The following is a 23,590-nucleotide window of genomic DNA, read 5'->3' as shown; positions in this document are numbered from 1 at the left end:
CTTGAAATGCCGAAAGTTGAATTTTTGGGAAGTTTGACCGGGGGGTTGACTTTTTGATATCGGGGTCGAAATCTGATTCTGAAAATTTTAATAGGTTTGTTATATCATTTATGACTTATGTGCAAAATTTGAGGTCAATCGGACGTGATTTGATAGGTTTTGGTGTTGTTTGTAGAAATGGAAAGTTTCAAAGTTCATTAGGCTTGAATCTATGTGTGATTCGTGTTTTTAGTGTTGTTGGATGTGATTTGAAGATTCGACTAAGTTCGCATGATATTTTAGGATTTGTTGGTATATTTGGTTGAGGTCCCGAGGGCCTCGGCTGAGTTTCGGATGGTTAATGGATCAAAAAGTGGACTAAAATAGTTGTTGTAATTTCCTTCTGTTGCAAATTCCTTCTCCCAGAATCGAGCCCAAATTGGAGCCCAGAATCTCCCAGAATCGTGCCCAGAATAGGGCCATGATCGAGCCCAGGATCGAAGCCACGATCGAAGGCAGGGTCGAGGGCCATGATCGAGCCCAGGATCGAAGCCACGATCGAAGCAGGGTCGAGGGTCATGATCGAGGGCCAAGATCGAAGGCAGGATCGAAGGCCAGGGTCGAGGGCCATGATTGAGGGCCAGGATCGAGGGTTAGAATCGAGGCCCAGGATCGAGGAACACGATCGAAGGCCCAGGATCGAGGCAGGATCGAAGGCTGTCTAGGCAGAATTATAAAGCATGGGACTTCGTCCCATTCGCCATTTTTGACAAATTGGAGCTTGAGGAGAGGCTATTTTTGATAGATTTTCAAGGAAAACTTGAGGTAAGTCTCTCGTGATCATTTCTACTCCATAATATTGAATTATCATCGAATAATCTGACTAGATTACATATTTTTGAGGTGTAAATCGGAGAATTGAACTTAGAAATGTGCAAATAAGATTTGATGATTTGGAGGTTGAGTTGTGGTCAGATTTTTGTAAAATTAGTATGGGTAGACTCGTGGTGGAATGGGCTTTCGAATTTTGTAACTTTTGTTGGACTCCGAAACGTAGGCCCCACAGGCGATTTTTGAGCTAAATTTTGAATTTTTATGGAAAATTAGTATTTTCTTATGGAATTAATTTCAATAAATTTTATTGGCTGAAACAAATTATTGTGACTAGATTCGAGGCATCCGGAGGCCGATTTGTGGGGCAAATGCATAGCAGAGTAAAGAATTTCACATTTTGAGGTAAGTAACGGTTATAAATCTAGTCCTGAGGGTATGAAACCCCAAATTTTTGTGTCATGTGATTATTTTGGAGGTGACGCACATGCTAGGTGACGGGCGTGTAGATGTGCACCGAAGGGATTATGACTTGGTCTGTCCCGTGAAACTGTAAAGTTAAATAACTTGTTGTTAGCTATATGCTCTCTTTGTGTTGAAAATATTTGACTGTAAATCAGGTTAAAAATTATGCTTAGGCTATGTGATAGTATTGTTGGGACCCACAGAGGTCGCGTACTTGTTGAATTATTTGCTAATTGTTGTCTTGTACTCAGTCATGATTTTACTTGTGCATCATACCTCAGTCTTTCTTGATATTTGTTGATTCACTATGTTATCTTTGTTTGGGCTGATCTTTGTGATTTCCGAGAGCCCGAGAGACTAGAGAGGTTGAGGACTGAGTAAGGCCGAGGGCCTGTCGGTGAGGTAAGGATATTATGGCACGTGAGTTATCCGTGTAGGATATTATAGCACGTGAGTTGTACGTGCAGCACGTGAGTTATCTCGTGCGGATTATGGCGTTTGGGCTGTAGGAGCCCCTCCGGAGTCTGTACATCTCCAGTGAGCGTGGGTACCCATTGAGTGTGAGTGCTGAGGGCTGAGAGCTGAGTGGTTGAGCTGTTGTGACAAGTTGAGTGACTGTTGCCTGAGAGATTGTACTTGCTTTTTATTTGTTGTTGCATTTAGTTGCTATTTGTCATTATTGTGCAATTCTCTGAAAGATTCTATATCCTGATTACATGAACTGTACAAAATTGATTCGACTTAAACTTCTGGATTAGAAAGCATGTCTATTCTTTGCTGGAATTACTGTAAGTGAACTATAACTGTGTAGATCGTGACTATCTTCAGTTCCTTAGTTATTATTGTTACTTGCTGAGTTGGTTGTACTCATACTACACCCTGCACTTTGTGTGCAGATCAAGGTGTGTACGGTTCTGGCGGTCGCTGAGTTCGTGTGCGGGCTGATTATCAGAGACTTACGAGGTAGCTGTCAGCGTTCGCAGTCCTTGTTTCTCCTTTCTTATTATCTTTTCTCTCTTGTATTGGCATTTGGCACCGACTGTAGTGGACTTTGTTTCTAGATTGGTTGTTAGATGCTCGTGACTTAGTGACAACCCGATGTCGGGCTATTTTTCCGCACTTATATTTTAATTTGGTTTTACCCCATTTTATGAAAAACTTCCGTTATTTTAAATGTCTTAATTCATTTCTGTTAAATTTTGAAAGTGTTTTGGAAAGGTCGGCTTGCCTAGTACCACGATAGGCGCCATCACGACGGGTTAGGTTTTGGGTCGTGATAATTTCGTTAAGATCCTTCATGCTTTTAATATAGTATAGATAGATTTGAAAAGCCATGTATAATTATATGTCAGTATAATTACAGGATAGTAATTACGTACCTTAATAATTATATAGTATAGTAATTACAACGACCTGCTTATTTGCCATGATGTAATTACATCGTAATTTACTAATTTTCACTATTATGTTTGATTGAACAAGTATAATTACATAGTGAAATAAAAAAATCAGATTAACATGTAATAAGTTTTATTGTATGACAAACATATATATAAATAATACATATAAAAAATTAAGTAACTCAGATGTATTTAAAATAAATATTTTCCCTTAAAATGTATTAAATAATTATAAATTAATAAATAACATCATACAAATAATTTGTATCTTCAAATAAATGATATTGTTACTTAAGTTAATTAATGAAAAATTCAATATATATATATATATATATATATATATATATATATATATATATATATATATATATTAGGTGTAGCTTAGATATTTATATTAAATTTTTTCTTTAAAATAAAAGTATTAAATAATTATAAGTTGGTAACTGATATACTAGTAAAGAATAAACGGTAACTTGAGTATCTTTTAAATTATTAATATTTTAAATGTTAAAATAATTAATAAAAGCTTCAATTATGAATTTAACTTTTGTATTATTTTATATATAAAAAATGAATAACTAATAGGTTTAACTTTTATATTGGTAAAAACTCAAATTAGGGGTTCCTCCCGTTTGGTAGACTAGGAATTCTACCAAAAGTGATAATATGCAAGAATCCATGGATATTCATCTGCCCGTTAACCTATTTTTTATCCGTATTAAATATGGATCGGATCGTATAATTATCCATTTTTGAATTACCCATTTTTGACCGACCCCACACACCCGTTTGCCTCATGTAGCCACAAAGTACGCTAAATGGAGCATAACCAAGCTATAGCCTGGATATACTCTTCTCCCCGCCCCAAAGGGCATCATCTTGATCCCTCTACTCCCTGTTATATCAACTGCCTCTGTTGACTACTATCTCAGATATTTCTTGGTATCATTTTTCTTGAAAAGAAGGCATTTGACCAAATTAACCATAATCCCTTGCAACGAGGTGGATGTAGTATATTGGTGAGGAACTCACTGCAGAGGCTAGCAATATATCCATGATTAAGCTTCCTTTTTACCTCTGGCAATTCCAAATTCAGAAATCCTAAACTCTCTATAGCATAATTCTCTCCCTTCTGTTTTTTTTCTTTCTTTTTTTTCGCATCTTTCCATCTCTCCACTCCCTTTTTCTACCCTGAGAGCTGTATCAGATACTTCTTGTAGTGTTTCTTTTTCTTTCTTCTGAAGTGAGTCACTAGGAGAAGAAAAAAAGCTTATGGACTTTTCTGTTTTATTTACCTTATTCATGGGGGAATTGAGGATTTTAACTTAGTCTCTACACTCGAGTTTTTGATCAAAATGGACCCTGAAATATGAGTAAAAGGTGCACTACATCTCACTAAAAAAAAATTAAAATGTAAAAAGGAAGTCCATAAATGTAATAAGTCTCTCCCAAGTTTGGGACAATTTTCTCATGATGTGCCTAGTATCACCGTATTAATAACAACTCATTTACAGGTTAGGCTACTCATATTGAGTCTGTGCCAGATAATTGGAATAACCATTGTAGGAACTCATGTCGGTGGTGCATTAAAAGAACTTATTGGAGCACCCCGAGTAATCCGATGTGCGGACTGGGCTGGCCAACTGCCCGAGCCCCCGCCATAATGATTTATACTTGCAGAGTAGAATCCACTGAATCTCCCAGAACCTCGAGACGTCTTGGTCTCCTTAGTTTCCTTTTTTCACACCCCGAACACATTCTAATATCTTGGTAATTTGTACAACTAGCAGAAATGAAGTATCAGCTTGTAGCTCCCGAGTCGTACAAAATTTTACGATCATAATTGAGTCCTTTAATGAGTCTGTGGACTCGCCCTTTGGCTGTAGGAAGCAAAGTAGGAGTATGACGGGCTAACTTATTGAACTTGATGGCATATTCTGACACCGTCAATGGTGACCTGACACAACCGTTCAAACCATATGCGCCACGCATTACGGAGAGTCCGGGAAACAAACTCTTTCAAAAGTATTTTTTGAGAACTGAGCCAAGTGGGCGGTATTGCATTGGCTGGTCTGCCCTCTTCATAGGCTTGCCACGAACACTGGTGGAGAATTATCTCTCCCAAGGCAAATTTCTTCTTTTGTTATGCTGACTCAACACTGTTGAGCTGATCAATTTCTTAACATACTCTTCGCTTCTTTGGGGTAACCCTTACCCCTATTTATACACAACGATCACAAAAGTAGAGCTCCATACAAAAAAATCTTATCACGAACCACATAGTCCAGACTCTCGTCAACAAGTGTACTTCCTCCGAAGCACCCCAAAATCCGCAACAGTGACGTCCACGCTGAGTAGACCTTCTACAAATTTAGAGTTGTTTCTATAACTCCTTTGGTATTGAAGTATAGGATTATTAAGGAGGCGGACATACCGCAAGTCCCAACCTTATCCTCTACAAAATCTCAGGTCTTAAACATGTGTAAATTTTAGGGAACCTTTCAGTACCACATATATACATTTCAGGCCAAAACTGATATAATACATGACCCCGCAATCCACCCATTGATAGTGGACTCCCTCTACTCGGCGCGAAGTCATAGGTCACAACGTCCAATGATCCTCAATAATAACCTTCACAGCTTGTATAAATCAACCAGAAGCCAACGTCCGTTGCACCCCCACATGATTCACTAGGTGATCTCTCAATACGCCTGCATCTTCAGTCGGAACTACACATTGAGGCAATGTTTGAGCAACTCTGGCTCCCTCAAAGTCCATCTGTGGCATCACGAACCGTCGACGCACAACTAATACCGAGTGCGCAAGGTCATACACGAGTGGATACAAAGAAATATAAGATATATGTTTCAAGCTAAATTAATGTCGCACGATAAGGAGTCAAAGATGTGAATATTTCCTAACAGTTCCATAGCATCTCGAAGATAAGTACAGACGTCTCTGTACCGATCCGCAAGACTCTACTAAATCTGCTTGTGACTCATGACACCTATGAACCTAGAGCTCTGATACCAACTTGTCACGACCCCAAATTCCCTCCGTAGGATGTCGTGATGGCACCTAGTCTCTAAGACTAGGTAAGCCTATCAATGCAAAATAATAATAAATATCTTAAATAAATAAACTACAATTCAAATAATTTCAACTCCCAAAACCCCGGTAGAAATAAGTCACAAGCTTCTAAGAATTTATTCTCTATGTCTCTATACATCAGAGTCTAAAGCAAATAAGGAAGACAACATAGTAAGATAGAAGGGGACTCCGGAGTCTGCGGACGCTGGTAGATATACCTCGAAGTCTCCTCGTACAACTAGTTTACTAATGCGTGGTCTGATAAGATGTACCTGGATCTGCACAAAAAGATGTGCAAAAGTGTAGTATGAGTACACCACAGCGGTACCTAGTAAGTGCCAAACCTAACCTCGGTAGAGTAGTGACGAGATCAGGTCAGACCATAATGGAGAATAAATAATGGCATGGTAAAATATTTAAACAATATTATAAGATAAAATGACAATGGAAATGAATCAAGTAGTATGTCACATTTAATTACATCAAATAATGGCAAATAAATACCTCGTGGAAACAAAACAGAATTATTTTCAACTTTAAGAAAATCACAACAATAATCAAAGGCAACTGCGGCCATAAATCAATATCAATAAGGGCACTCCCGAAGTACCGCCTCTTAGTCCCAAATCAAAAATAAATTCACAATATCTCATTTCCTTATCTCACCGCGGGAGCCTTAACAATTTATTTGAAAGAAAATATTTTTTCCGAAATAGCATCCCGTGTTTTAGCCATCCTTATCACACCGCATGACTTCTAGCAGTTCCCCCTACTAGCCACGCGCATCAAGCCACCCTTATCTCACCGCATGCGTATCAATATCATAATATATCACAATTTGCACCTCAAGTGCTCAAATAATTTAACTTGCCAAAATAATTCAACAACAATATTTTTTCACAATAAAGAGCTCACGGATCATGCCAAAATAAATCATCAATAATATTTTTCCACAATAAAGAGCTCATGGCTCATGTCAGAATAATTCAACAATAATATTTTTTCACAATAAAGAGTTCACTGCTCCATCACAATGAGTACGAAAATCTTACAAAAATATTTAGGAGTAAATAATTAAGGAAAATAATATTTCAAAATCTTTAATACGTTGCTTCAATATCAAGTTTAAAAATGTCAAATACTTCATATTAATTATATTTAATTTAAAGAAAATCAACCTTCAAATAATGCACAGAATAAAAGAAACTAAGTTCCAACTAAACAGATAAAATAATTAGCAGAAAAAAGTCAAGCAAATTTAAAAATATAAACATTAAATCAATAATGAATAATATAACAAAATAAAATAATTTAATTAATGCGCAACAGTGATCTACACAATTTAAAATATAATCTTTCACATTTAGCCTGTGTACACACTCGTCACCTCGTGTACACGACTTTCCACACATTACAATTATCAATCCTAGGGGAATTTCTCCCACACAAGGTTAGACAAGTCACTTACCTCGACTTGCTCAAATTTAACCAAGTATTATACTTTTTCCTTGATTTTCCGACTCCGATCGACTCATATCTAGTCATAATTAATTCGATACAGTCAACAAAAATTATAGTAATCAATTTCATATGAAAATATTACATTTTTCAATAAAATTCAAAATTAGCTCAAAATTTGCCTGTAGGGCCCACATCTTGGAATCCGACGAAACTTACAAAATCCGACAACCCATTCAATTAAGAGTCCACCCATACCAATTTTATCAAATTCCGATAACAACTCGACCTCCAAATCTTAAATTTTCGTTTTTGGAAGATTTTGCAAAAATCTTGATTGTTCTTCCATAAATTCACGGATTCATGATGTAAATGAGTATGGAATCATGAAATATAAACAATATAGGATAAGGAACACTTGCCCCAATGTTTTTCCGTGAAAATTGCCCAAAAATCGCCCAAGAACCGTGCTCCAAAAATCCAAAATGAAATGAAGGAAATGACCATTTTTGGTCCTTAAGTTTCTTCTCATCCGTCACTAAAAGTCCATTTTCCGTCACTAAAAGTCCACCAGAAACTGCTCTACCAGCCTTCCTTCAATCGATCATAACTTAATGTACAAATGTCCAAATGATGAATGATTTAACTTTCTGGAAACTAGAAGCGAACGACTACAACTTTAATGTTTTGAAACTTTTCCAATTACTTTTGAATTGCGAGTTATAAGTTTCCAAAGTCGGCTCTACGCATCAGAATTTCTGGCGAAACTGTTCTACCAGCCTTCATTCAATCTATCATAACTTTCTGTACAAATGTCCAAATAATGAATGGTTTAACTTTTTGGAAACTAGAATCAAACGACTACAACTTTTATGTTTTGATGATTTTCCGATTCCTTAGGAATTACGATATATAAGCTTTCAAAGTTGGCTCCACGCACCAGAAATTTCTTGCGAACTTTCTGCAAATTTCTGGCGAAATTTTTGCAAATTTCCAGCAACCCTCTTTATCGGAAATTCATTCCGTTTACCTTCCGAAATCCACCCGAGACCCTCGGGACCTTAACCAATTATTTCAACATGTCTCAAAATATAATACGAACTTAGACGAGGCTTCAAACCACATCAAAACGACGAATCGCACCTCAAATCAAAATCTATGAACTTTGAACTTTCAAATTCTATATCTTCTACCGAAATACATTAAATCAATTCGGAATGACTTCAAATTTTGCACACAAGTCATAAATGACATAACAGATCTATTCCAATTTTCAGAATCGGATTCCGACCTCGATATCAAAAAGTCAACCCACGGTCAAACTTCCCAAAAATTCAACTTTTGGCATTTCAAGCCTAATTCCACTACGGACTTCCAAATAAAATTTCGATCATGCTTCTAAGTCCAAAATCACCATACGGAGCTGTTGGAATTATCAAAATTCTTTTCCGGGATCGTTTGCACATAATTTGACATCCGGTCACTATTTGAACTTAAACTTTTAATTTTTCATCAAAATTTCATATCTCGGGTTAGGGACCTCGGAATTTGATTCCGGGTATACACCTAAGTCCCAAATCACGATACGAACCTACCGGAACTGTCAAAATATTGATCCGAGTCCGTTTGTTAAAAATATTGACCAAAGTCAACTCAGTTAAGTTTTAAAGCTCTAATTCACATTTTAATTCATTTTTCACCTGAAAACTTTCCGGAAAATTTTACGGATTGCGCACGCAAGTCGAGGAATGATAAATAGTACTTTTTGAGGTCTTAGAATACAAAATTAATTATTAAATTTAAAGATTATATTTTGGGTTATCACAATTAACGAGTTCTTCCTTAAAGTTATCTGATGCAAGGTTTGGTAAAAGCATGAATAGCAGAAGCAGGAAGCTTAGGGAAGGCTCCATAAATGAAAATACACGATAAAGACTCAAGTAAAAAAATAGAAAGTACTACATGGTAAATAAAATAACGTTAAACAACTTATTTCAAGTTCGGCTTGAGTGTTACTAAATTCACTTATTTTATTAAAATACAATTATATATTAGAAGTAAAACAACCTAATAAAAATAAGAACAAGCCTGTAATATGATGAAGATAAAGAACTCAATAACAACAATTTAAATAAATGAAAGACAAATGCCAGGAAAAGATAGAAGAAAATGAAACTTCATATATTATTTCAAAAGCACATTTCTAAGACAATACATGACTGTATTTATTAGCAGCTGATTCTGTAATTAAATTTTAAAATACTAAAAACTGATAAAACATCAGGGCGGAAATTTTCATTCAAGAAAAGTGGTGCCATGAAATACTCAACAAGAAAAATAAGTTATTTTTGTTATTATCTTATTCTTGTTTAATTTCATTAAGAATTGCATGAATTTATTAACTTAATACATGTACAAGCATAGCTGGTGATCAATAAGGACAAATAAGTTGTCTTAAATTATTTTATTAGTAATTATTATTAAAATCAATAGTTATAGTAATTAAGGGTATTTTATCAAACTTGCCGATATTTTTAAGTCAAATTAAACTTGAATATATTATAACTCTCAACAAATAATACAATTAATTCAAACGTTGTATTCATAAATACAATACAATACAATATGACATAATACAATATCTTATGAAACAATGAAAAAAATAATAAACCAAAGACATGAACTTCTGAATATTAATTACAAATAGAATGATCCTTCGTCTATTTTCTATAACTATATTTCTTTTTCACACATGCATGATTACCTACAAATAATTTTTTTGGAATACAGGTTGGCATTAAAGGAAAATGGATCAATTATGTTACTAAGGAATTTGGATCCATCAAATGGCTCCTCCAATGATACAAGAATGATATAATGATTAGCCAAAATACTTCCAAGCATTTATTTATCCCAAGAATACAATTTTCGCCTCCAAAAAATAAAGGACGATCTTTTAAATTCATCAAAAAATAATTATCAGTATGTTCATATTTTTCAATGACAATAAATAAAGCACATGGTCAAACAATCCTCAACATAAGCATGTAGTTGCTGCAACATATTGTTTCACATGGGTAACTATAAGTTGTACTTTCAAGAGGTATATTGATGTCAAAAACAAGAGTTTTGGTCATGACAAAGTAAGATGGAAAAGGACATACACCAAGAACACAGTCTATAGAGAGATATTAGGTAAGATGTCCAACATATTTAAATTCACCTATTACATCTAAGTAATTACACTCACTATTTTTTATGTCAACTGCATGTTGAATATATTTGGATGTTAATTGCCATTATACTTAATTTATTCTCGTTGTATATAATATTAATACTAACATGACGCGAGTTACATAAAAACTAATTAATTTGAAAAGCACTTATGAGCAACAATTAGCTAACATTTGGCCAAATATTCCCAAATTTATTTTGAAAAATCTGATTTTAAAAATTTTTGATTTTAAGATGAAAATGTATTTGGACATCAGTTTTCAAAATATATTTCACTTTTTTTTTTGAAAAATATGAAACACGACCCACAAGTTCTAAAAACTATCACAAATACCCAACAGTACCTTCATCTATTCATTATCATTATCACAAATTGTAATCCTAAACATAAATAAATTTGGTACAAAATTATCATTTTTATAATGAACTACATAATACACTATCAGATGACTGAAAAGACGAAGCAACATCATTACAAAATAATAAATGGTGGGCTCTTTTATAAAAAACAAAAGCTTGGAACAACTTGAAAAAAATATAACAATAATATTTTGGGCCGGAAATTTGCCAAAATATGAAAAAAAAAATTATGAACAAACATATATTTGCCAAAAACAATTTGGCAAAATCTATAGCCAAACAGGTCCTTAGTATTTAGCCAAGCTTTTAAAAATTGCTTCTAAGTGTATTTTTATCAAAAATGCTATTATAAAAAATGCTTTTAGAGAGAATCTATTTTTTTCTGTTTCTCCAAAAATGATTCTACTTCTCCACTTTTTTGATCTATTCTACTTCTTTTGGTAATGATTTCGATGTCATTTGACAGGCTTATATGTTAAGTATTAAACTCATGAGGTTTTTGAGCGTTAAAAAGGAGCAAGAACTAGAACTAGTATAGACGATAATCTCATATTTGCGTTGGCCCTGTGTCAACCATTTCTACAGAGATAACAAGTTTCCACATAACAGCAGAAAACGATCCTATAACGTTTGTGCTTTTGGTTCAGCAAACTTCTATCAGTCACCTTATTTCTCCATTGCTACCGTGCTAGAAAATATGCACTTTGAAAAAGTATTATTTCTGATGTTTGGTTGAGTTATAGCTTGCAAAAAAATCCAACTTTGTCAATTGAATAGGAACCTCACTCTACTTAAATTCAGTTTTTCTTCATAGTTTTCACTTCCTGTAACTAGTCCTGCAGGATCAAGAAAATGATTAGACATCATGAAACAATGTCGTAAGCCATTAATTAGCCCTCAGAGAGAATTAGTTGCATGTGGATGGTCTCAATTAATCAAAGATGCAGCTCTTCAGAGATCAAAATCTCAGACCCACTCGACCATGCACATACACAAAGATGACCACTTTTAACGCGAAAAAGGAACAGACACATGCTTTTTTATTTTTTTTATTTTAACAGGAGGAACACACATGCTTTAATTACTTCCCTGTATACATCAGGATGCTTCATCAATTAATTAATTCAGAGCAACAACAAAGCTTCTTGCAAATTTTCTCTTTGACCTTGCAATACAAATAAAACAAATAATAGAGCGAGAGCTTTCTGAAAATTAAAAGCTTTTTCATACAAAAGAAACAAAATACTAGTTATTCCCAATCTCTCGCTCTAGATCTCTTCTTTGTTTTAAGCTTCTAGTCCAGTTGCAGCTAAAGTGTACAGTGATTTTAGCAAAGAAATCCAAAAGCAGTTTGCAAACAAGAACATGGGAAAAAGGCATATAAGAATCTAGATTCGCGCTTCATTCAAACATTTCATCCTAATAGCAAAGAGTATGTAATACCTGAAACTGTGTCTTCAAGAATGCTGAATACCTGCAACTTTACAGTTTTACATCTCAAGTAAAACTGTAAAAAGTACAGTGCTAGACCTTCCAAGTGCCAACTGCCAAGCCAGGAATTAGCTCAAAAATATTGTTCAGTCTTTTTACAGTCTAGATTCAGTCTTGAAGCCAAGATACGTATCAACTCAAAGAGAAACAGACCAACCACCCTTAGGAACTCCTTCATTTTCCGAGTCTAAAAGCTCATTCTTTTAACAAAATCAAGGCAATGTAGTCTTGTGAGATACAGAAGAAAAACCAAAAAAATGGAATTTTTCCAAATATCTCAAACACCCATCTGAGCTGCCACGCCAAGATACAGATTTTTTCAGCTCATTAGAAAGATACATCTGATTCATCATCCACAGAAGAAGAAGATCTTCATAGCTTCATTGCACATAAAATAAAGCGGAGGGAGTTACTAGAAAAGGAAAAGAGGGAGGTCAACTGAAATTTCACCAAAAGGGTGGTTTTGCAACTGGAGAATTTTTCATTTGAGAGATCATCGGCAGCAGAAAAAGACAGGGGCAAAACCACCCATAGAAACTCCCCACAGCTCTCTGCTTTCACCACAGCCTTAGACTTAAACTAACGAGATTATCACCATTTTTGTGCTTCCTTTTTGAGGCTCAGATCTGTGTTATAACTCAAGCAAAAAGAGTCCGACGACACGAGGGCTGCAAATACCACCAAGGGAAACCTAAAGCATGCCCCGCCAAAATACGGGTCAGATAATCTCAAATGCCTGATTAATAAGCTCAGAAGGGAATGAAATATTTACAAAATCATCATCACCACTTTCAAGCCGTCAATCATGCTCACCACCACTGGCATAACTCGTCTCTAAACCAAATAGACTAATAACAGCTTGTTTGGATGGTTGCTACCATTGTATTGTATTGTATAGTTATTTCAGATAGGCAGAATACATAGATAGCCCCTCAAACTTGTCATGAAAAGTCATCGGGACACTTCAACTAGACAGATGCAGAAAGCTATCCGAAGACGCCATGGCTGCATAAACCACCAGAAATCTGGGGGCATGCCCCGCCAAGATATGGTCCGGATAATCTCAAATTCTGATTTTTTATAACTCTATCGGAAACAACATCTCTATCTTCACAAGGTTAGGGATAAAGTCTGCGTACACACTACCCAGACTACAATTGTAGGATTTTATTGGTATGTTGCTGTTGTTGTAATAGAAAGATATCTGAATCTTATTGCAAAGAAGAACAAAATCTTCATAGCCTCACTGCACATAAAATGAAACCGAGGGAATAACAAGAAAAGGAAACTAGCAAGGTCATATGTATTTTCACCAAAAGGGTGGTTTTGTAATTGGAAAAGTTTTTCATTTGAGTGATCATTGGCAGTGCAGAATGACAGAGAGGGGCAAAACCACCCATTGAAACACCCCCACAGCTCTCTGCATGCAGAAATACTTACGCAACAAAATATAAATAGTGGCCTCAAAGCATCCTATTTGTGCAAATCACCCCTGCTTCGGTCCAACTGGGTAGATCCTATTACGGTTTTGAGGCTCAGATCTGTGTTATAACTCAAGCAAAAGGAGATCCCACGACGCCATGGCTGCAAAAAAACACCAGAAATCTGGGGGCATGCCCTGCCAAGATACGAGTCGAATCCACTCAAATGCCCAACTGACAAGCTCAGAAGGGAATAGAAGATTGACAAAAAATCATCATCGCCTCTTTCAAGCAGTCAATCATACTCAAATGGAAAAGATTCTGTTTTCTGTACTTTCAAGCAAATGGAGCTCAGATGTGTGCTATGATAAGGCAAAAGAGAAGCCAACCACGCCATGGCTGCAAAAACACCGGTTGCATGTGAGAGATCTCAATCACAGGACATACCGTGCTGCCACGCCAAGATACAGGTCGGGTCATCTCAATGCCCAAATCGGTTAGCCAAGATATAGAAACATCATCACTGCCACTTTATGTACCTTCCATCAATACTATAAAAGAACACACAGAGATGTCAGTATGCAGCAACAACAACAACAACAAATACAGTATAATAACACAAGAACATTAGGGAGAATAGTGAATATGCAGCCTTATCCCTATTGCTTCTGCTTTTTGTCATAAAGACATAAACAAGGGCTGTTGGTTCTTTTTTTTTTTAAATAACGGAGGAAAATCAATGGTGAAACAGAGGGGCAACCACCCTTTCAAAGAAAATCCCAAACTCACTGTTTTTGCCTCATTTCTTTAATTCTTCTGGGCTAACCTTTTCCCTTTTCATAATTGCAGACTTGTGAGGTCTCAAAAAATAAGGGTTAGTTTCTTAAATCTAATAAGTTGATTTTAGAAGCACGACCAAACAAGCTATTACAAAATAAGTTGATTTTAGAAGCACGGCCAAACATGCTATTACAAGGGCCTTTTGTGAGGGCTCAGATTTGCTGTTTTTTTTTTATCAAAGCAAAAGAGAAGGCGACGCCGCCATGGCTGCAGACACCAGTTTGCTATACAAAAGCCTTATCGGGTCGCCCCGCCAAGATACGGGTCGGATATTTTCTCAATGTCATGAATTGAACATAGCCCAGAAAGGAAAAGCAATCATCACAGTCCCTTTATATACATCAGTATTCAGCAGCACAAAGAGAGGAGGAAGAGAAAGAGGAATATATTAGGGGTCTGTTTGGATGATTTTTTTTATTTTATTTTAATTGAAAGGGCTGTTGATTTTTAATGGAGAAATCACAGGCATAACAGAGAGGGGCAACTACCCTTTTACAGAAAATCCCAATCTCTCTGATGCCTCATTCTTCTTTCTTTTCTAAGGCTATGCTCAAAGCTAATTTCTGGTTGAAGCGTCTGTGTAAATAGGGCAAAACTTTTTGGGGAGGCGGAATCAAAGGGCATATATGTCAATGCCAATGGATATACAGTTTTTAGGAATACTATAATGAAAAGATATCGACTTATAGAATTCGTATTTGTAATTGGGGAGAGTTGATAGGTTTCACATTTTCGAGTACATGATTTTCGTACGAAAATGTGGAGGTTGAGTATTAGGATGGTAGATTAGGAGGTAGTTGAGTATACCTTACTTTGTACCTTTATGGGGCTAGTATGATAGGATTTTTGCTGATGTCAGCTAGTGACAATGTTATGTCTTACTACTGTTTTATTTTTCATAGTGTCGCGTCTATGTACCTTTTATTACGTTTGCTTTGCATTTACTTTCTCATTTACATGATACTATTTTTCCTATGGTTTCTATTAGTGTTACTAATATTATCTTTTTTCGTCTTCTTGAACCGAGAGTCTTTCGGAAACAGTCTCTCTACTCCCTCGGGGTAGGGGTAAGGTCTGCGTACACACTACCCTCCCCATACCCCACTAGTGGAATTTCACTAGGTCGTCGTCGTTGTTGTTGTATTTGTATGAAGTACAAGTGTATTGAAAAATGTTAAAACTAAAATTTTCAAGCAAATATGGGATAGAAAAGAAGTTAAAGCCTAGAGGGAAAAACTTGTGTTCAAGTTTATCAAAATGACATTTAAGTGTGTAGCTAGTTGTCAATAAAATGGGTTAAAAATCATAAAATTTTAGGTTGAAATTTTAACAAGGCACAAAAAAAAACTAATAAGTTATTTACTCTCTGTTCAAGCTTTGGTAAGCAAAATTACTTAGTACGAACTAATTAAGGTGCACGCAAATAAATTCCGACACCACAGTTATCAATTTGACTATTAGCTCTTGAAGTATGTTGTTATCAAATGTAAGTCACATCACCCTGCTGGGGTAGAAGCTATCGAAAAATTATTAATTGCCGCAGGTGATACTGATGTTCTGACGGTGTAAGTGGCGTATATAACTTAAACTCTTCTAACAAATACAAAAAGCAGATCAATTCAGCACTGAAAATTTTCTAAAATTTACACTCAATTGGCATCTCTATTCTATTTTGGTTCATGTCTATTCAAATACACTCTAAAATGTTAATTTGATTCATGTAATTCAAAGACAATCAGAAGTAACAGAAATTTTACAAAGTGAAAGAGTGAACAACACAAACCAAAACTAAACATCAACAAATAAAAATTGAAAAATGGCATAAAACATAAAAATTAATTTATGATTAACAGCAGAAACGAGCCAACTAACATCCAAGTGGAAAGCGTAAGAACGTATCTGCAGAGATATATCAAAGCATATAGCCATAAGCCAAACGAAACCCAAATAGAAATCAGCTAAAATTATGGAACGAGATAATAAAATAACTTAGACATGCCAAACAACTTCAGCACATATCATTGGGTTCAATCGCCAGCAAATAAATAAAGATTTAGCTTCGCTATTGTCCCTAAGAACTTTCTCAGAATATACAACTACATCTTAGTCCTAAACAAGTTAGCTTGGAGAAACTGAAAACAAGAAAAGAAAGATGATCACAGCTTTCCCTGGGGTTTTAGCAAATTGAAGATTAGAAATTATCACAGCTTATAGCCAAAAGAAGGCTTTGTTGGTCTTCTGCTCAGAAAAGGAAATAAACATAGCGGAGAAAGGGCAACCAATCTTGTCAAATTCTCATTACTTCTCCATGTTGTTTTCAAACCACTTGAAACCCATGGAAAGACACCACAAAAAGCACCCCCTTGAATCTTCAACACATACTTCGATATAAATATCCCAAAACATATTTTTAAATACTTATTAGGGATATATGGAAACAGGTAAATAAAAATAATCCTCGAATAATCAGAAACTTAAGTTTGAACCACCTGGAGCATGGGAATTTAATCTAGTAGAAGACTTGCAACAAATCCCAAATATTACAGCACAAGATAAATCCGGTACTACAACCTTCATTTGCTTTTTCCCGTACAAATTTAGTTGTTGTAAATGCTATGCCTGAGCACTGCTTAAAGGAACTTCTGATACCATAACTGCAAATGCCAAGCTTTATTAGAATTCAAGGGAAAATGCTCATCAAGATATCACAACTCTAGCTATAGGGGGTTCTATTTAGAGAATTGTGGAATGTGCTTATGAGGATTGCAACCTTCAAAAGGAGTTCTGCATAAACACAGCAGATACATCAATAGCAATGGACCTATCAGTACACAGTTAATTCAATCCATAATAAGGGATTAAAAATCAAAATTACCATTGGATGGGCTACTGATTTTGTTTGCTCAGCAGAGATGCAACAACCATATGGCAATAAGACCTCTGATGACTCACTACTCCTGCTCTGATTCAACAAACAGTTGTGAACTAGAGACCAAGTTGACTATATCTGCTCATGCAGGTCATCGAATCCATAACCACGCTCCATCTACCCTGACAAGGCAAAACTTTTATTTATTAGATTGAATGCTACACAAGTTATTGCATGACATATAAAAATATGGCCTCAAAGGTGCAAAGCATCCAAAACATAGACATGCAAAGAAGGGTGTGTCATAGCGGCCAAATGAAGCTGGAAAAGCATGAAAAATCAGGATTCAAATCGCAACAAAGACAAATAACTAGGTGGTTTTTTCTTATCTACCTAAACATTGATGGACAACATTACATGTATGGTTTGGGGTAACAAGTATTCAGTAGATTAGCCAAGGTGTGCATAAATTGGTCCTTGCACCAATGTTATTTAAACAAAGAGGGAATTGATCTATGGTCGATTGCGTAACAAATTGGAGGGTTCAAATCCCTTTCTTAAGCTCCCTATTGGTACATCCATTTCCTTCAAAAAGATGTATTTAAGAGAAAACACAGCAAAGCTTCTCTAATGAAGAGAGACAGTCAAGTAAACCTCTTTTTATCCCTCTGATATGACCTAGCTGCAAGTCATAAGAAATTCCGAAGACAAGTCCTTCTGTTGTGCCTGACTTTTGGAACAAGCACTGGCAATTGGGCATGGCTAAGCGCTACCATATTGGTCAGTATACTACAGTCTTTTGTCCTCATGATCTCTTTCATAAAGCACAAAAGTTGAACATACATACACACAAAGCAAGTGATTTCAAGTGGGTAAGGCTTAGATCCCCCATATGATTAGACAAAGGAAGACAGAGACAATGTTATGGCTGCAAATATAGTATCATACAGATTGGCCAGCCAAGAAACTTGTTCTGTTAAATCCAAGACCTGATTAAAAGGACATACTACAACCTGTGCATAATCTCAATTTAACAAAATAGAAGAGCAGGTAAAACGATAGTTCTAACAAGTACTCTATAGTTTTTGTATGTCATACCTATATAGAATACTATCACAATTAAGGGGAATAACATTGCCCGGACATTAAGAATGCAACTCAAAGTTGTCTAATTGATACTTTCATCACTTATGTGGCGCCACAGAGAATTCCAGCTTCGATTAGCCTGTTAGTCAACTCCAAGCCAGTTTAGTCCTTCATAGAAAAGTCATACTATAAAGCATACTTTTTCAAGAGTACAAACACATTTCTAGCTTAATTTAAACAGGATCTATTTTCTGGATGCCTAGCAAGATGGTCCATATTGTTTAACCAATATGAGATCATGTACACACCTCAAAAGGCTATGAAAGGACAAACATAAGCCAATTTTCTAGTTGATCACCCTCTTCTAGCGGAATGGGAACTTTCTAATGAGTTCCCAAATGAAGACTTTTTGTTCATTGAAGAATTGCCACCATGGACAATGTTCTTCGATGGATTTGCACGTCGTAACGGTTCGGGGGCAAGTGCTATGTTGATCTCTCCAGAAAGACAAGTCTTTCCATTCTCCTTTGTTTTAGGTGAAACATGCTCTAATAATGCTGCAGAGTACCAAGCTTTGATCGTCGGTCTCGAAATGGCATTAGACATGAAGATTCTACAGTTGGAGATCTACGACGACTCTAAGCTGCTCATCAACCAACCTTTGTGGAGTTACGGGGTAAAGAAGGAAGATCTCTTGTCATACTATCAATATGCTTCTTCTTTACTTGAAATATTCGACCAAGTGTTTTTAAACCACGTCCCAAGAGAAGAAAATTGCAAGACTGATGCTTTAGCTAACTTGGCCACGACGATGGCACTTGGAGAGAATGAGTCAGCAAAGGTATATGTGTGTCATCGATGGGTTATTCCTAGACTTTTTGATCTTCAAATCAACAAAAGTCATCATACGTCTGTTCAAGTGATTGAAGAAGAAGATTGAAGGTAACCATTGATAGAGTACCTTGAACATGGAGAGTTACCCGAGGATCCGCGACAAAGAACAGACATCAAACGAAGAGCACCACGATTCATCTTCTATAAGGGAAGATTGTTTCACCGCTCTTTTGAAGAACTATTCTTGCGATGTCTTGATAAAGAAGAAGCCCGTCAAGCGATAGAGGAAGCACATTCTGGGTCATGTGGAGCACACCAATCTGGTCCTAAGCTCTATTTTCGCATCAAGAGGATGGGCTACTACTGGACGACAATGGTGAAAGATTGCATGGAGCATGCCAAAAGATGTCAAGCGTGTCAATTTCATGCCAACTACATCCACTAACCTTCAGAGTTTCTTCATCTAACTGTAGCTTCATGGCCTTTTGATGCATGGGGACTTGACGTTGTTGGACCGCTTTCAAAGTCATCAAAGGGACAAATATACATATTGGCCGCTGCAAACTACTTCTCTAGATGGGCTGAAGTTGTTCCACTCAAGGAGGTGAAAAAGGAAACAGTTGTCGATTTTATCAAGTCATATATAATTATAGGTATGACATACCAAGATACATAATCACTGATAATGGAGCGCCATTTGACAACAAGCTCGTGAAGAGTCTGTGCGAGAAGTTCGGTTTCAAGCAACACAAGTCTTCAATGTATAATGCACCCGCTAACGGCCTTGCTGAAGCTTTTAACAAGACACTTGGTAACCTTTTGAAGAAAACTGTTGCAAAGAACAAGAAAGACTGGCATGAGAAAATTGGTGAGGCTTTGTGGGTATACCGGACAACCTTCAGAACTGCTACGCAATCAACTCTTTACTCCTTGGTGTATGGTGTAGAAACATTCCTTCCACTAGAGCAATAAATTCCATCATTGCGAATCGCAATCCAAGAAGGACTCACGTCCGAAGAGAATGCTCAACTTCACCTAGCAGAGTTAGAGGCATTAGATGAGAAAAGATTGGAAGCGCAACAAAGATTGAAGTGCTATCAAGCTCGCCTAGCTAGAGCCTTCAACAAGAAAGTGCGGCCACGATCATTCCAAGTGGGACACTTGTTCCTAATTGTTCGAAGACCCATAATCCTCAACAAACACATGTGCGACAAGTTTACTTCAAAATGGGATGGGTCGTACGTTGTAAAGGAAGCCTATTCAAGTGGGCATACAAAATCGTTGATAAGGATGGTTTCACAGTTGGTCCAATCAACGGCAAATTTCTGAAGCAGTACTTCCCATGAAAGCCACATATGTTCCTCGACGTACGAGTATAAACTGCAAGTCATGACACTCCTTGACGCATGAGCCTAAACTGCACGTTGCTGCACTCCTGGCCCGCATGAGTCTAAATTGTACACAAAAAAAGGTCTGCTAGGTTGAAAACCTCGAAAGAGACGGCCTAGGCAAAAAAAATAAGACATAAAAAAAAAACTCATCCCTCTGAACTACGTTATGACTTGATCCTTTTCACCGAGGTACGTAGGCAGCTTAGACTTTCATTCTAAGTTCAGTCGCGTGAGCTTTATAAAAAAAAGGGTTTGGCTTATGGGATCATCACATTAACTCTTTCAAGTATTGAGGCATATATAAATACGAGAAAGAAGACAATTTGCGTTGAAGTGTAAAAGATATTTTATTGCTTCAATGTTACAAAAGTTGATACATCCAAAAATATGGAGACGAAAGAGATTAGACGTTATCCTATACAAAGCCAAAGTAATGAAAATGATCGTAATCTAGGATTTATTGCTGACGTGCATTAAATGCTTTTCCAAGTCTATATCACGTCTCTACATTTAATGCCATTCTCGATGTATGTCTCTCGCGTTTAGTAGTTGTGATGATATCTTGACCACGTATCTTGTTGTTAGGCCTCGAGCATGATAGTTTATTTCTCTTGTACAAGTTTTGGTTGAAGATCCCATATATGAGAAGTCGCCTCTCTTGAAAAACCTTCAATCACCATGGGAGCCGCCATTGATGAAATTCAAGACTATCAACAAATCAAGTGCAACAGTTGGTGAAGGGGTGGCTCCGCATCTTGTATGACACCTTAGTCTGATATCTGGACCCTTTGAGCTTCTTTGCGAGTCTGCAAAAGAAATAAATGAAGAGATAGATTTGTGATGGATGATATCTAAAGTTACTACATGCAATACTGTAGAGTCAATTTCATGAAGAAAAAAAAATATTCGTAGGACAACTCAGAGAGCATAGAGCTGGAAAGCAAGCTCAATGGACGACGAGATCAACTTTGAAAAACTACTGCGGTCCATCTGGAAGACGTTCTGCCCCTAATATTTTATATGTTGTAGATTTGGATATCTAATTTCCAACAACAGAACCATTTGGGATTTGGAATCTTCTAGTTCAAGATACGATTCTTTTTACCGAAACTACACGAATCTGAAAGTTTACTGCAGCTAGGTCGCAATTTGAGAATTTTCTATTTTCAGCCCAAAAGGAGTTCTATCATGAATTCATATGTGATGCATCTCTATGAGTTTACTTTCTAACAGCGCAAACGGATCGCATTTTGGAGATTCGTAGCTCGAGATATGAATTTTTTCCACTGGAGCGCGCAAAGCTGAAAAGCAGCAAGGCAGACGTCTAGATCAATTTCAAGAAATTGCTACGGCCAATATGGAAGGAATAATTTTGTGATATTTTGAGAATCTTATTATCTTTGAGTCTTCTTTCCAGTGCATAAATGGTTCATGATTTTGACATTCCTAGCTGAAGATATGATTTTTTATCTAGAGTGCACAAATCTGGAAATCAAGTGCGGCAGATGTCTGTGGCAACTTCAAACTATTATGGCAGACCTTTTGAAAGGATTTTTACCTTGGTATTTACAGATATTTTTTGTTTTGGAGTGTCTTTCCAACAGTACAGATGACTCATGATTCCGAAATCCAAAGCTCGAGATATGAAATTCTCGATGAGAGTGCACAAAGATGAAACGCAGCAAGGCAGACATCAGGAGCGACTTCAGAATAATATTGCGGCCAATATAAAAGGAATTCTGCCATGATATTTTCAGGTGATGTAGGTCTTGAACTTGTATTTTTGAGGGCTTACGATTTGGACGTTCCTAGTTTGAGTTATGTACTTTCTAATGACAGCTTGCAGTGTTGTGAAGTCAAAATGACAGACTTGTGCATCGTCTTCGAAAGTTCATTCCTACTTGTCCTGATGAAATTTGGCCCTAAATTTTGGATATGTTGCTGTGGTGCAATTTTGATTCTGCGAAACCAAGCGGATTACAGTTTGGACACTCCTAGGCCAAGATACGATTTTTTCAATAAGAGCATAAAATGCTATGAAGTCAAAGTAGCAGAGACTTTTTTGCGCCAGGTGCTTGCTTGCCGAAGTTGGAAAGGCCTACTCCAGTTTGTCTTCCTCGCTAGACTGCAATGATATGATGTGGTACATGTTATACTCGCCAATGATGAAATAGGGTCTCTCCGAGCCTCCAAGACTAGGGATTTCATCGCCGAGGTTGAAAGGACACTTCATGTGTCTCTCTCGCCGAGCCGCAACAAAGAGACGAAGTGATTCGCTAGCAATTCATCTTCCTAGGGATATCAAGATCGCTAGAACTCTCTCAAATCCTGCAAAAGAAAATATTTTGGAAGTCCTCGATCAGTGCCAATACCACGACGTTTCAGCAGCACGACACTTGAACTCGTCACCATAAATAGAGGTGTACTAGGGAAGCTGCTTTGTTAAGTGTTCGGGGAGTATAGTTTGACTCTATGCGTCTACACCATCTTCTCTGGATCAAGCATTATCATAGCCTCCCTAGCACGGTATGAAAAACTCATAGATACATACTACTTCTTGAGCATGACAGAGGCTCGTGTTGTTAGGGGATATGCAGAGTAAGATCCGAAGGTCCGATATCATACACGAACATTTGCTTTGAGGTTGTCTAAATATCTTTGTCCCTGCGCTGGGAATCTACAGTTTAATTTACATCCAACAAATTCTTTGAAGCCTCGATGGATTTATAACTATAAGAAAAGAGAGGAAAAGTTTAGAGGAGAAAAATTAAATAAAAGAATCCAGTACGCAAAGTTTAAGTTAGATTGATTCGAAATAGCAAGACAAAAGAAAACTAG

General features: G+C 36.6%; 1 protein-coding gene and 1 long non-coding RNA gene across 2 annotated transcripts; one reads left to right on the top strand and one right to left on the bottom strand.

The window, feature by feature from the left end:
• Window positions 1-11,350: 11,350 nt before the first annotated feature.
• Window positions 11,351-15,397, bottom strand: LOC107785204 (uncharacterized). Its single transcript, XR_001647823.2, has 2 exons — window positions 12,264-15,397; window positions 11,351-11,656 (listed from the first exon to the last, which is right to left on the bottom strand). It is a non-coding gene; the product is annotated as an uncharacterized LOC107785204 (long non-coding RNA).
• A 3,569-nt stretch (window positions 15,398-18,966) lies between these two features.
• On the top strand, window positions 18,967-20,333 carry LOC142175865 (uncharacterized). The gene is made up of 4 exons (XM_075242868.1): window positions 18,967-19,368; window positions 19,570-19,737; window positions 19,835-19,965; window positions 20,015-20,333. Exons 1-4 carry the CDS (start codon window positions 18,967-18,969, stop codon window positions 20,331-20,333), a joined length of 1,020 nt encoding a protein of 339 aa, XP_075098969.1.
• Window positions 20,334-23,590: the final 3,257 nt, after the last annotated feature.

The sequence above is a fragment of the Nicotiana tabacum genome, chromosome 22, assembly GCF_000715075.1.
Source record: "Nicotiana tabacum cultivar K326 chromosome 22, ASM71507v2, whole genome shotgun sequence".
NCBI classification, from domain to species: Eukaryota; Viridiplantae; Streptophyta; class Magnoliopsida; order Solanales; family Solanaceae; genus Nicotiana; species Nicotiana tabacum.
The sequence above is the reverse complement of the archived record's forward strand: the minus strand, read 5'-3'. Positions and strand labels throughout refer to the sequence as shown.